This window comes from Saccostrea echinata, unplaced genomic scaffold (genome assembly GCF_033153115.1).
Source record: "Saccostrea echinata isolate AGI-Se365-2 ecotype Australia unplaced genomic scaffold, CSIRO_AGI_Sech_v1 ptg000001l, whole genome shotgun sequence".
Taxonomy (NCBI): Eukaryota; Metazoa; Mollusca; class Bivalvia; order Ostreida; family Ostreidae; genus Saccostrea; species Saccostrea echinata.
The window spans coordinates 18,211,408-18,227,443 of NW_026889750.1; the positions used below are offsets into that span (position 1 = coordinate 18,211,408).

Here is a 16,036-nt window from a genome sequence, read left to right on the forward strand (position 1 = left end):
CAGTGCCTAAAATTCAATTGTGGGTAACAATTATTACAATTAAGAAATTTATGAAAAAAAAACCCCACTTAAACTAGATAAATTTCTTGTTTATGTTGCCTGGAATACTATTATACGATAGATAATATCATAAGTAGATTCAATTTATTTTTATTGTAAAATAAATAATAAGATTTTAAAGTGTATCAGATATTGTTAAATTCAAACAAATTTTAATCAATTTTAATTTGTAGTCTTTGTTCTTGTTATTATATGTGTAATATTTCCTGTATTCTATGTATCTTCACGAAATGCATCTTATCAGTACCTTCAGTACTCTGATTTAAACTAACAAATACGAAGGACATTGTTTAACGTGGCCATAACAATTAAATAAAAAAGTTAGTAAGCATTATTTGTAAATAAAAATTCATTTCCACTTAAAATACACGTACATTTAGATTGTTAAAATTTTGACAATAGATAAAATGAATAAATAAATACTGTGTATGTACACAATGTTACAAGGATTACCTGTGCAAAATAGACAGGTGTTTAGACAAGTAGTAAATAGATGACTTGTATTTTTCAAACTGTCTACATATGATTTTTTCAATTATTCTGTATAGCATTATCCTTTGTAGATTTTTTTGAAATGGCATCCTCATAAGAGTTATCTCCCGTTCCATTTCTGGCGTCCTTGGGGGACATTTTATACTCACTTTCTGTTAAGTCTTTGCTTTGTTTCTTTTTTGCCATGTTCTTAATCATCTCATACTCGTAATCAGTATTTAAAACGTCTTTCTGATTACAAACTCCACTGAAGTCATACGGGCTGTTTTCGTTCTTGAATTTATCATAACAAGAATCTTGAGTGGGTTCAGTCGAACAGGTTTTATGTTTCCTGTGTGATCTTAGCAAATCGTACTCCCCCTGTTCTAAGTCATCGTAACACTTGTCTGAATGGTCTACCAGGGCATAGTCTTCATGACCGTTTGTGGAATCCTTTAAACTCTCGTTAGAGCTTCCATCTCCTCTTCCTTCTGCTGGTTGGTTGATAATTACATCCTCTAGATGATTTTGACAATTAACAGGATTTTTTGGAAGAATTTTCCTTTTCTTCAGAATTCTGTTATAAATAAATAAATAAATAAATATATATATATATATATATATATATATATATATATATATATATATATATATATATATATATATATATATATATATATATATATTACTACATTGCTTTGAATAACGTAAAAGAATAAGTTAATTAATATATTGTGACATATTCCTTTAACCGAGGTCTACGTGTACAGGTATACAATTCATGTACTATTGCAAGGGCTTTCAACTGCAGTATATACACATTTAATAGAATATTTTCCGACAAAATAACAAAATATGTTTTTGCATGACATAGTGCTGGAGTGGTTACTTGAGTAAGAGGAGAAATTCGCTACCTGTACCCCTCTCTTATACTTGCAGTAATCGAGGGAAATAATCAAAAAGACCTTGTGTTTTCGGAAATCAATTAAATGCGTCTAATCTGTGATTGCATTAAACGATATCATTTGTCATAATTGATTCAACAGTTCAATTTTCATTCCATCGATTTCATAATCAAAATGATATGTAGTTAAGGAAATAATTTAGAAATATTTTTTAAAATTCATAGAAATGTAATGAAATGACATTGGAAAGCGAAGTCTAATAGGTTTGTTTGGCTCATATGACCTTGCTATTCCATCACTTTTTTATCCGAAAGAAATTGTTTTTCTCAAGACAATTCAAATAGGTTTGTTATTGCTAATGACATTGTCTACAGAATAGCAAGTATAATATTATTATTTATGAACTCTTCCCATTCAAACTCTTTCTGAAAACCAAATGAAGGTGATGACGTACCTTGTCTTGAAGCATATTACAATTGTGATGATAAACATAAATCCAACGATGCCGCACATGATCTTTGTATATATGTCTGCTAAAATCATACCTGATAGAATAAAAGACAATAGATTGACTACAGAGTATAATCAAAGAGTAGTTAAGTACGTAAAGTGGTAAAATGTGTGATGTTTGATACCTAACACTTCGACAGTCCTGCTATCGGTTGTTGTGCTAACGGTTGTGGTATAGTATTTGACTGTGCTATTAGTACTAGAAAGGATCGTTGAACTAGTTCCCAATGTTGAGCTGTCTTGGAATAAATACAAATCAAAGACTCGATAAAAGCCTAGTAAATTAAGACTAAAATAGCTAGGTTAGATTAATATCTTTCTTAAACAAAATATCTTAAAAATCATTCAAAACTTCTAGTTATGAAAAAAAATACATGAAAAAATAAATCAAGAATTCTAATACCTGTTGTGGTTAGTGTCATAGTAAAAATTGATCTCTCAAAAATAGTTCAATGAGGAAATTTTTGAAAGCTATGTACAAACGACAGATTCATATAATTCCTCTTCCTCATTTGAATGATGTGAAATATATTGCAGAGGACTTGTGAGTTACATACTAAAGTAAATAGCATGAACAGAGCAAGAATCATGCAAGTGAGAACATAAATCAATACGTGTAGCGTACATGTACATGTAGGTGCAGGACAGGGCAGATTTAAGGGGGGGGTCTATAAAAAATCAAAAATGACACTGGAGCACCCCCAGGACACACACAGACCACTCGTAAAATTTAAATGTAAGTCATGTATATGAAAGAAATTGATTAAAAAAAGTGACTTGAACTATCCCTCTTTTCCACCCAAACTCCACCCCCTACGAAGTAGGTTTGGGGACTTTGTATGCATGTACTTTTTTTCTTTTACCGAGTCCGATAATTGCTCAAGCTGGTGTGTAACCCCCCCCCCCCTTTTGGAAAATATTCCTGGATTTGCACATGTATGATTACAATGGAATAGTTCATTTGCATTAAAATTCTAATTTGACCAAAACGATCAGCAAACGTGTTTTGTTACCTTCATCATCAGCAATGGCTCTTAAGGCAGTCAAACGTTGCAATATTCGATTTTTTCACCATTTGTGTTCCATAATTTCCATTGTTATAGTATATTTCAAATTTGTATTGTACATTTATTTTATTTTCATTTTACAATTTTTTTCTCTATTTTTTGTAAAGCAATATGAGCTGCATTTTTGAGAATTTTATTTTGCTATTAAAATGTGCTGTTATGATAAATCTGTATGTAATCTAAACTTTATGATCAATTAGACTAAAATAAAGTATATATTGATTTTTTTTTCAAAAGAAAGGTTTCTGTACAATGGAATGTATAGTATTATATAAGAAATCAGTATTGTACAGGACGACAAATAATGTAATTTTGCTTCAATCAAAGCTTCTAAATAGTTCTTCCATTGCAAAAACGAACAACAGAAGTTTATAAATGCTCTTTTTCTGTCATTGAAATTGTTAATTACAATTTTGCCACATTAATTTCCGACATCAAAGTTACAGCTCATATTGCTTTAATTTGTATATTATAATTTTAAATTTTTTCTATTTAGTTATTTAGAATTCTATTATTTCTATTTTTATTCTATATTTTGTTAATTTATAATGTATAATTTCCATTTGTATTGTATGGTACACATTTTGCATTCTATAATATTTCAGTATGTATTGTGTATGAAATCAGTTTGTTTTAGATAATAAAACTTAGGGTTATTTGTATTTTAAATGCATCTTTATTTTTCAGTACTACTAGTATGCGCACCTGATCATGTAGTTGAACTAGTTCCTAGTATCGTGATGCGTTGAAATAAATACAAAGCAAAACTTCGATAAAACCTCAGTCAATTAAGACAAAGAAGTTTAGATAAACTACATCAATACTTGTCTTAAACAATATATCTTAAAAACCATTAAAAACTTCTTGCACAAGCAAGTAAAAAATACATAGAATAATGTTAAGAATTTTAGAACCTGTTTCGGTTAATGTCATAGTAAAATTTGATCCATCGATATTTACATTGAAAATAGCTTAATCAGGAAATGTCTGAAAGCAGCTATATTCCAATTTCAGATAAATCTACACAAAAAATATAATTCCTCTTCCTCAATTATATTGCAAAAGACTTATGTGTTGCACAATAAAGTAAACAAAATGAGCAGAAGAATCGCAGTAGCGTAGAAACAGAAAAACAATGGACAAAGGTATTTACTGACACACCATATTTACTGGGCACAACCTAACACCAGAAAAAAAAAAACCCAAAAGTAAACCCTGGGCCACTTTGCGTTTGCTCAGAGTCTGCTGTTTGAAAAAATGGGTGCGATAGAAAAAGATTTTACTCCTCTTTTTGCAGAAAGTTCAGATATATTTTAATTTGTGACATTCATCATTCACAAGGTTTTTATGGCACGTTAAACATTGCAATATTTGCACTTTATACTTTTCCATTTTTATAGTATATTTTACAATATGTATGGTGTATTTTTTATTTGTATGGCATAATTTTTCATTTGTATTTCATAATCCTTTTTTATTTGAATTCTATAATTTTCCATTTCTATACTATAACTCTCCATTTGTGTTGTTTTTTTTTTCCATTCAGTATTCTATAATTTACATATTGTATACCATATTTCATTTATTATATTATTTCCATTGTATTACATTGCATTGTATAATACACCATATATATTCTGTAATATTTCAATTTGTATTGTATGTGAATTGCATTCGTATTCGATGTATTTCATTATTAGAATTGTGGAATATGTTTATTTTTTACTTGTCACGATGGATTTAATTGGTCGAAAAATTTTGGGCTGTGCTGAGTAATGGCGACTTATCGTTTAAACATATAATTTTCAAGTGAGTTTTACATAATTGTCTTAAATCAGTATTTTGCTTTCATAAATATTAGGATTGAAAAAGGTTTTTACTACTATTAAATATTTTTTTTTAATTAAGCGATAAGTCGCCATTTCTCTGAACCGCCTGCAAATTCTAGACAAACGAATCTTAATAAAATAAGAATAAAATAAGAATAATCTTTATTCATGAATAGGCAATGTGCATGGTGATGTGTGTAGTACAAATTAAAACAGGGTAGACATAATATTAAGCAATATGCCTTAAACTGACTGTCTAATAAATCTTGACAGGAAAAATAAATATATCCCACAATTCTAAAATACAAATGAATTTTGTTATCGAGTATAAATGGAATTCACATACGATTGTATGATCCTGTACAAATGTGAATTGAACAATATAAACTAAAAGTACTGTGAGCACTGATCTCACAAAATGATACCCCCCTCCACATATGAGTATAATGGCAAAGTCCACGTTTTGCTTTGGGAAACTCCAAATAGCTGTCCGATCAAAATGTACATAGGCAATTTCGCCACATATGATCCACATATGCATTGCTTTTCATATGAGGATCATATGAGAATCATATGTATATTCAATCATATGAGTACCATATGTGGCAAATCATATGTGGATCATATGAATACGCATATGTAAATCATATGAAGCAATATACATATGATCCACATATGAAAAGTTCTGCATATGAGAATCATATGCATACTTTGAGAATTATCATATGAGAATCATATGAAACAGATATGTGTGTGTTTATTTATTTGTCCTTGTTATAAGCAGGTAAAATTCATTTTTTTTTTAATTCAATGAGATAAAAAAAAATACGTTTATTCACTGTTAATCAGTTAACACTTGTCAATGAGTAATTTCATATTAAGCTTAATATGATTAAGTTGGTGTTATATTTTAACAAGAAGACTGCATGATTAAAAAATAATTTCAATAACATATATCAAGATGTGTAAATTTAAATGTATATTTATTCAAAAGAATCAAGATGTTCATTTCCTTAAGAAGCTTGTATAAAAAGGGAATAAGTACTCTGTTACCCCACCCCCCACCCCCAAAAAAAATCCTTTCATAAAATTCAAAATTTGTTTTCTTGAAAAACAAAATTCATCAAGAATAAATTGATTTGTATTTTATCTAAAACCGTTATGGTTGGTTTTATTTTATGAGTAAAATTAAAATCATTCCACATTTTATTTACGGACCGGTTTCGGTTTTTATCAGATGAAAGTGTACGTCATGTTTGACGTCACTTCTGCAGCAGAAGAGTTGGGTGTTGAAAAAAGTAAGTGATTTCGGATACGTTTTGAAAGACTTTTTAAAGGCTAGTTCATTGTGTTTAGATCATTTCTTTACGGTAACAGATCCGTATAAACTTTCTAGTACTCTCATCACTTGTATATAATTGTTAAATTAATGCAGTTCGTCAAAAGCCGATAAACCTAGTGATCAATAAATTACTTATTGAATAAGTAATTATGTTTGTTAACGATGAATGTTTAGGCCATTTTGCATCACTTATTTATCAGATTTGTTTCCCTTTTGTTAACAGCTACGCTTGAATATTTATATTCGATATGAAAGTGAAAGTAGAAACCTTGTAAAGCAGTTAACGTAAAATGTTTGTTGAGATCGTTATTCATTCGGTTCTTTCATCAAATGAATGAGAAACGTGTTTTAAATAATGTATTTAGGAACTGAGTTCAGTGTCACAGTGCTGTTTTTGTATTTCTTTTTTTTTTTTGTTCAAAGAACCCCAAAGCTGATTAGACTGACGATTGAACACAAAGCTGATTTGACTGACGATTTAAACCCAAAGCTGGTTTGGCAGACGATGCAATGCAGGTAAAAATAAATAAATAAATAAATACATTAATCATCACAGTATATATAGTAATGACTTAAACATATATCAAAAACTAAATATCTATAGAACAAATCCAGCACACTAATAAAATATATATATAAGTATGAAAACATATGAAAATATGTAAGGCATATACATGTATTATAGAACTTGCTGGCTATAAAAACTGTGAAGAACTATAAAACTATACATTATCTTCTGGGGGATAATGACTTTTAGCTTAATCAGACATTCAAGGTACTATTACATGTGCATTGAAAGTACATTGTATACATTTTCATGTACTTTGGTTAATGATTTGGGGGTCTGCATCAAGCAGAAATGGATTATATATATTATATCTATTATTTTTTTTATATAAATTAAAAATTTGCAGAGAGAATGTCAATTGGCTTAAAGAAAGATTTAGCATCAACCCCTGGATTTCTTTTAAGGATACAGATTAGTACAGGTATGATGAATATAAATGCTATAGCTAACTACATGTATTTTGCAAGAATTGTGCATCTAAGTAGATGCACTGAGCATTTAAGTAGATGCACTGAGCATGTATGTCATGTTATATGAAACTAATAAAGTTTATAGTCAATATGTATAATAGTGAACCATTTTTTCTTGAAGAATCTTGGTATGTGTTTGATGTTATAGAAAAATAAGTGAAAAATGCATTGCTTTATTCATTCAGGAGATGCTCAGCAATCTGGCAAAGAAGGCTGGCTGGACATGAAATGTTATGGGAGTTATGTCTAGCTTTGGATCCACTGAATTCACATATTACAGAAATCGGATCAGAGCAAAGGTGTGCACACATTTTATTTATATATGTTACATATCATCTTAAGAAGTATCAAAGTCTATTGCTAAATTGAATTACCTTGTCAAAACAAAATTTTGCACTGCATTCCATTTAAGCTATACATTGTGATTTGAATTGTTTAGAAAAAAATGTTTTAGCTGATGGGTAACAAAGACGTTGATGTAGAGGGTCCCTCCATTAAGTCTCTACATAATTATCGATGAAAATGTTTCCTTCCTCCTACAATTATGCTAACAAATCCAGAGAGGGAATACTTCACACTGATGCAAGTATGATGCTAGTGTGAAAACAGTAAGAGTCAACATTTTAAATTGTAAAAATATTGATGTTTAACTTTAATGTTAAAATTTTGAGATATATATTTGTTTATTGGAAGGACATCTTTGCTAGTAAATATGATCAATGATAGAAAATTAGTTCATGTTTGTTGGATGTCACAAACAATTTTTCCAATCATATTCATCTTTAGAATCACTTGAGCCTTCAGCTCAGATGAGCTAAAAACAAGTACTTTCATTTTAAATGAAAGTACTTGTTTTTAGCTCATCTGAGCCGAAGGCTCACGTGAAGTTTTCTGATCAAAATTGTCCGTTGTCCATCATCATCATTGTTGGCATAAACTTTTCACATTTATGTCTTCTTCTCCAGAACCACTGGACTAATTTCAACTGAACTTGGCAAAGAGGACCAATAGTAAGGTACCAGTATGGGTTCAAAGTTCAATCTATAGATTATATAGGGTGAAGTCTTTAAAAATCTGCTTTTCAAGATCTACCACAGTACAATTTGTGATATTATTTTGCAAACATCCCTATGCAGTGTTGTTTCAAGTTTGTTGAAACAATGACCACTAAACCACCAGTGGGGCCCCTGAAGGGTTGCAAAGTTTTACAGAGTAATTTTTACTTCTGTATAGGAAAAAATTAAGTCTTTTTAACAAATTCTACATTGCTACAATAGTGGGGCCTAAGGAGGGAGTTTTGAGTAAATTTGATCAGTATGGAACAAATATCAAAAAAATACTTTTGCAATTTATTCCAGCACTTTTTTTGTATTGACACACATTTCACAAAAGCCACTTGTGTCAGAGTTAAGTGAGTTTGCCATTGTTGCTCAGGTGAACAATGTGGTCCATGGACCTCTTGTTATTATTATTAATGCTAATTATTTTAAAAATAATTTTTAGAGATTATTCTGTGCCACAAACAAATTGTTCAGAAAGGGGACATTGGTGGATTTGCATTCTGGGTACAGTTCAAAGAATTTTCAATATGATGATGGAAGATCAGAGGGAGGACAAATGGGAAAAGTTGACAGAGAAAGAAAAGAATTAGGAAATATCTGGAATGAATATGAATGAGAAGGATGTACTTAATTTTGTCAGACTTTGACATGCAAGGCTTTCTACATTTATATGTATACTGGAATATCATTTTGATTGTAAAATCTCATTCTAATGTATTCACATTTTATATTTCATGCTTTATGCATAAATACATAAACATTTTTATGAAAAACTATATATATGTATATATGTATCTTTGTTCGATCGAGACATCATCCTTTGTGATTTCATACTCATTTATGTGTTAAATATGCTGTAGGTACATGTAATCTGAATTACTTATGTTTTGTCCTAAATTTACAATAGAGATTACATATATTGACAAATGTTGTTGCAGATATTTCAATTTTGCTAAGGACATTTCCATGTCATATAGTATTTTTATACAAGTTCATGATCTAATTATGTTATTCATTGGTACATGTATACATGTTCATCTCCTTGATCATTTTGCTGAAATCCTTTCAAATAATTTGTACTCGTTTTAGAATATGTAAAATACATGTATCGACAAATGCTACTGACTTCTTTGTATACTTTCTTGTTTAAAGTGTGCACTGTGTGATATTAGTTATTTCTGTTGATGAAGATACTTTTGAAAAATTGTGCAAGCATTATCAAATATTTACAGGTATTTAACAGATCATTGGAATGTACTGAAATTTCATCTAAAGCAGAAATACCTGATTTTCAATGTGTACAAGTGTGTATTTCCTTTTGATAAATATGAAAAAAAAAACCACATAAATGTTTCATATGATATACATATGATGCCCATTTCATATGATTCTCATATGTAAATGGCTTGAAACACACTAAAACTTTTCATATGCAAATCATATGAAATTCTTTTCATATGATTCACATATGTGAATCATATGTGACTGATATGATTTGCTTCATATGATTCACATATGATGCCCTTTTTTTATGATTCTCATATGAAACCAATCATATGATTCACATATGATACACATATGTGGATCATATGTGGCAAAGTTGCCTGTGTATAATACGAGGTCACAGTGACACTATATATAAAGATTCTGTGAGAGTCTCATTAAATTTTATTCAGTGGTGTAGTAAGAGTTGCGGATAAGAGATGGATACCCCATATATTAAAGAAAGAATGGCATTGTGTCCATGACCTGTTATGGGAAGCCCCAAATATGTATCTGATTGAAACGCAAAATAGGAGGTGCACAATGGTACTATATGATAAAGATTCTGTAAAAGTTTCACTAAATTGTATTCAGTGGTATAGGAGGATTTGCGGATAAGGGAAGGCTACCCACAAGTGTAACAGACGTAAGGACGGAAAAACACCCCAACACCATATAATATTGATATATAACGAAATATAGAATACAAAATTCAAATAGAAAACTAGAGGTACTGTGAGCACTGAGCTCACAAAATGATACCCCGTCTCCCATATTTTTGTAATAACAAAGTCCATATATGGTAGACTCAAAATATGTGTCCGATCAAAAAATAAAATAGGAGGTGCACAATGACTCTATGAAAAGATTCTGTGAAAGTATCATTAAATTTTATTCAGTGGTATAGGAGGAGTTGCGGATAAGAGATGGATACCCCTCAATACTATAGAAACTAGAGGTACTGTGAGCACTGAGCTCACTAAATGATATCCCCCGCCTCCCATATGATTATAATGGCAAAGTCCATGTTTTGCTCTGGGAGACCCGAAATAAGTGTCAGATCAAAAAGAGAAATAGTGGTGCACATTGGCATTATGTAATAAAGAATCCGTTGAAGTATCATTAAATTTTCTTCAGTGGTATAGAAGGAGTTGCGAATAAGAGATGTGTACCCTTCAATATTATAGGAAGAATGGTAGTGTCCATGTTTTGCTACGGGAAACCCAAAATATGAGTCCGATCAATAAGTAAAATAGTGGTCACAATGGCACTATGTAACAAAGATTCTGTGAAAGTATTAAATTTCATTCAGCGGTATAAGAGGAGTTGCGGATAAGAGATGGGTACCCCTCAATACTATAAAAAAAAAAATAGCAGTTTTCTGTTGTGCTATTGAAAAACCGAAATATACGTCCGATCAAAAAGTAAAATAGAATATGCACAATGGCACTCTGTAACAAAGATTCTGTGAAAGTCTCATAAAATTTTACTCAATGGTATAAAAAGAGTTGCGTACCCCAAAGCGTAACGGACGGACGTACAAATGGACAGACGGACGGACGTACACCCCCATCAATATACACCCCTGTTTTTCAAGCGGGGGTATAATAAACAACACAAATGGAAAACTATTGAATGCAAATGGAAAAATCGAATATTGCAATGTTTGACGTGCCATAGACAATCAATAAAATTTTTAGTTTGCAATGATATTCTTGTATCGGAATGGTCCTGACATGTTGATCTGCAATAGTTAGAGTTTCTAATGTTTCATTTCGACCAAGCTGTACATAGAAGCCCAAGAATCAAGATTGTCATTGACACTTATTCTATATTTTCAAGTACTAGTATTTAAAAACTAAGTTTTGTTATTGGATTGCAAGATTTGACATTTAAATGTAAACATGTAGAGCTTACTGTTTGACTTAGAGGTACATGTAAAAGGTAAAGGTCATAGGTCATGATGCACTATCATGTGATGAAACATTCACAAGTCAAATATCACAATCTTTAGCTAGAGGATGAAAGAAAAAATCCTTTCCGTATAGATTTCGCCCAAGCAAAATACATTGACTTCAAAGTCAAAGATCAAGGGCATTATTTTGGTTGGTCAGTTGGGCTGTGTATTGGTTTAATAAGAAATTGATATATTTATATATTGTCATAATCATTTACCAAGGTTATAAACATAAAGATAAATAATGATTAGAACATAATCTCACAAGAAGAAAAAGAATTCAGGGTTGATTGCTATAATTGTTCTATTTTTAGTAGGAAGACACAATTACATAATCTAGGGTGCATTTAAGCATTTGTTCCTGTATACGACTCATATTTCCTGGACTGGAGCAGAACAAGTTATTTGTACTGTAAGGGTTTAATTCGCCTTTTCACGGTAAATGCGATACTGCATTTTTGCAGGGGAAATTGATATTGTTTGATGACATACGGCATAACAGCATAACAGCAATTGTATCAAAACATCATTTAAGAGCCATTCTCTGTAATGACTTTAACTTTTATATAGGAACTGTGGCACGCATAGTCTCAGAATTTCTCCAAACTCTCTATGATAAAAGTCTTTGATACCGTAAACTCAAATCAGGCAAAAATTGGTTGCTACGTGTCATGGTTACCATAGCAACATGTCTTAAATTTTGAAAAATGGCATTTTTCAACATGTTCACAGTCCCACAGTTAACGTTTGCAGCAAAGCAAACAAGTGGCAATGACTGTTTCTGAAAGTTGAAGGCCTGATGTCTTAAATGCATCATAAACATGTTTGGTAAATGAACTATTACATACGTTACTATGGAAACAAAGTATTCAAAAGTAATAATTTTGTTCATTTAATTTTATATAGTCATATACTTAAGAATAAAAACAATTATAGGTTGAAATGCAAGCAAATAATAGACAGGAGATCCTTGTAACGTATACCAAGGACGAAATATAATATTTCTTATAAGTTGGCAATGGTTGCCATGGTTTTAATACCACAAAGGGATTTTATATTTACTCTCTTAGTAGTTTAATCTTATTCTATCTTTTTACAAAGCATATTTCTATATAACTGATGATCAATTTTTAAAGGCGTTGGTGTGACCCTAATTTTCACATTTCAAAAAATTCAAATTCAATTCTTTAAATAGAACGTTGCTATGGAAATTAGCCGAAAAAATATGCATAAAAATCTGAAAAATATTCTGTTTCCTTGGATACGTACCCTTGAATGTAGATTCCCAAAACTTTTATGATTGATATATATGAACAACTAACCTGACTTTCAATTTTGACTACCAACCAATCTCTAACTGGATGCAAAAAGCTGGCACATAGGATTTAATATTGATATAAAATTAACGAAATCGAACATTTTCCCTTCTTGGTAACCATAGCAACAGTGTTGTATTTTTCAACAAACTTTATCAATATATGATATTCAACTTTAGTTCTACCAGATAAGTACTATTCAAGGTGAGTCAAATCATTTGTTCCTTGATTAAAAGGTAAGTAAATTCCTAAAGCAGTAAGAAAATATCACTTTAAACAACTGGTACGTTGTTTCCATGGTTACACTGCAAAGTAACAATTAATCCCAATTTTTCTTATGTTGTCGGTGTTGCAAGGTCCTAAGGATGTATATGTGCCAGTCATTAATTTTATTGTTTTTCCTCAAGATAGTAGCATTAACCCAATCTTAGCAACGAATTTTGCATCGTTACACTGTGTTACCATGGCAACCATAAAAGTTATTTTTAGAATAATATTGCCAATACCTTATTACTTAAGGTCAAATATTTTTATCGTTTTTCTTCGATTGTTGATTGAGTTTGATCATGTAACATCTATCATTAGTGAATATTGAGCGTTTTTCAGCATTTTTCAGCATCTAAAATGTATTCCAAATGTACCCATGGTTACCACTTACTTATAGATAAATTTTAAATAGTTTCTTTACAGCATAAGTTGCAACAAGGTGTCATGTTTTTGTGAGAATAGTTTGTTTGTTTTTCTTAGTCTTTATTAAGGCTTAATAAAGATTCAAAGTAGCTGAAAATCTCAATTTTTTCAACTTTTCTGCCTGTTACCATGGCAACCAAGACCCATAGCAACGAAATTTTATTTGATATATGTTTCTGGTGTTAAGTTGTAATAATGGGCAAAGTTTCATCAAAATCGGTGACCATGCGTGGCAAAGAAGTTTAAGTGGTTACAGAGAATCGCTATTAATTACTTCGCCAAACTACATCAATTTGCCCTGAAAAGAGCAGTAGCGTAGTTATCGTAAAACAGTTCATTCTTTTTTTTTTCATAGAACAGTTTTTCCCATTACGCTTGGCAGAAAAAAATATGAAAATATATCTTCAAAATTCAAGAACTGAAAGTCAGTTCTATCAGACTGAAAAAACACTGTATTTTGCGAATGATGTTTGAATAATTACCTGTAATTATGGTTAATTAGTCATATTCAGGATGCTAGGATATAAAAATAGAATCACAGATGAGCTGATTGACTACAAAGATGTTGTTGCTCGTCATCTTAACGAAGAGTCATCTATTTCCCACATAGAGCTGAAATAATTTCACATTTTACGGTTGTAGTAAAGGTGATAGTGGTGTTTGTTAATTAAATTATAAAATCAATAAATATATCTCTCTTTAATATTTAACGTAAAGTGTTTTTTTTTTATTAATTTGATGCTAGTTCATCACTTTATTTTGAACAAATTATCGTCGAGAGGATGCATTAAACACTTCAAACACAAGGAAGTTTTCCTAGGGAACATCTGTCAATCAATTTCCTTAGTTTGAAATGACATATATGCACCATCCTTACATGATAGGTTAATACAAATAATCCTAATCAGATGTCTCTGTTCCGAAAGAAATCTAAAAAGTTTTGACACAAGAAGGGTAATATTCTTATCAAATCTATGTGACTGTGATGTTGTCATAAACATGTTCTGCCCTGGGTCTTCTTCTGGTTGTCAAGTATCGTGGAACAACACCAGAACACCTTAAAAGAATCAAATTACGTAAAGATAAGTATCGTGAAACATCATTTCTACCCCCAAAGTTCAATGCATATACATGTAAAACTTAAATGTTCTGAAAAATATCTTTACAATTAGGCTGTGTTTAAGTGTATGTAAAAAACATGGCTGAAATTGTTAAATATTCTATTTTATTTGACAGTTATCTAACATGTACCAGCAGGGCTGACAGTGTTTAATTTAAATAAGAAAAAGAAGATGGGCACAAATTATATCTATTACATAATGTGTATATTATACATGTTCATTACATTAACAAGGTATTGGAGAAACATTCTTTGTTTTTGCTTGTTTGTTTTTCTCAAAACAAAGTGTTGGATCTCTTTTTTTCAAAAAACATTTTCTTGTTTCATTTTCTATTGAAATCAATTTAATCAAATTGGTCAATGGACATAATAATACATATGGTATGTAATAAAGAGGTCTACGTCTGTCTAAAACATCTCTGTTTGAAAACTTTTACTTTACAATCCAGGCACATACAACGAAAGTAAGATATGTATGCCCTAATGTATCACAAACGAATACAAGTATATGTATAAAAAGTATTGGGAAATGAATTCTTATATAGATTGAACAACAATTGAATAAGGATACATTATTGAATAAATACTATCAATTATACACATCCTCATTTTTCCTTTATAAAGACATTCAGTACTTGAAAAGATAATATAGAAAGTAATTCATTCAATAATCATATAATATTACATCATGTTGACCTCTAAAAACATCAGAGGTGGGATCAAGTGATATGGAGTAAGTATCCCTTGTCTACCTGTCACATACGCTGTGTACTCCTTAATTGTCATGATTGGACACACGGAAAAATTAATTAGCAGACAATTTAGTATGAAAACATTGGCGTAACAATTTGTATGAAAAACGTCAGTCAACATTCGACTTAACAATAGATTGTATTTGCTTACAAGGTCATTGTTTCGACCATAGAATTTGCAAAATGTTGACTTTAAACGAAACTGTTGATATCCTTGTATCATCAACTTAAAATGGCAATACTTTGCCTCGTTTTAAAAATTGTTCGTATGTAGAACATGCTCATGTGTATCGAATCAAATGGGAGGCATAAGCTCCATATACAGGTATTAATGGTATATTGCTACATAAATAAGGGAAGTTGACGATAGAAAAAATTGAAGTCAACACGTTTATCATTAAGTTTTGTTGTTAGTTTGCCATGAATGATATTTCATAGTAAAATATCCAAATATGAAACAGCTGTGTCAGACTCTATGGTGTCTTTTATTTCGACATCAAAGGAATATATCAAATCAACTGTAACAGGAAAGGAGAAAATGTATGACTGAACCGGGAATCGAACGCGGGACCCCTGCATCACTAGTCAGATGCTCTACCCAGGACGATATCCACGGCCCAAACCATTACATTCCTCCCTCCTTATATTGTGTTTG

General features: G+C 30.7%; 1 protein-coding gene and 1 long non-coding RNA gene across 2 annotated transcripts; one reads left to right on the forward strand and one right to left on the reverse strand.

Annotated features, from left to right (window-relative positions):
- Positions 1–591: 591 nt before the first annotated feature.
- Positions 592–1,949, reverse strand: LOC133195215 (uncharacterized). Its single transcript, XM_061331076.1, has 2 exons — positions 1,891–1,949; positions 592–1,108 (listed from the first exon to the last, which is right to left on the reverse strand). The coding sequence occupies exons 1-2, from the start codon at positions 1,947–1,949 to the stop codon at positions 592–594; spliced, it is 576 nt and encodes a 191-aa protein (XP_061187060.1).
- A 4,075-nt stretch (positions 1,950–6,024) lies between these two features.
- LOC133194370 (uncharacterized) lies at positions 6,025–7,496 on the forward strand. The gene is made up of 4 exons (XR_009722076.1): positions 6,025–6,140; positions 6,608–6,700; positions 7,099–7,173; positions 7,408–7,496. It is a non-coding gene; the product is annotated as an uncharacterized LOC133194370 (long non-coding RNA).
- The last annotated feature ends 8,540 nt before the right edge of the window (positions 7,497–16,036 follow it).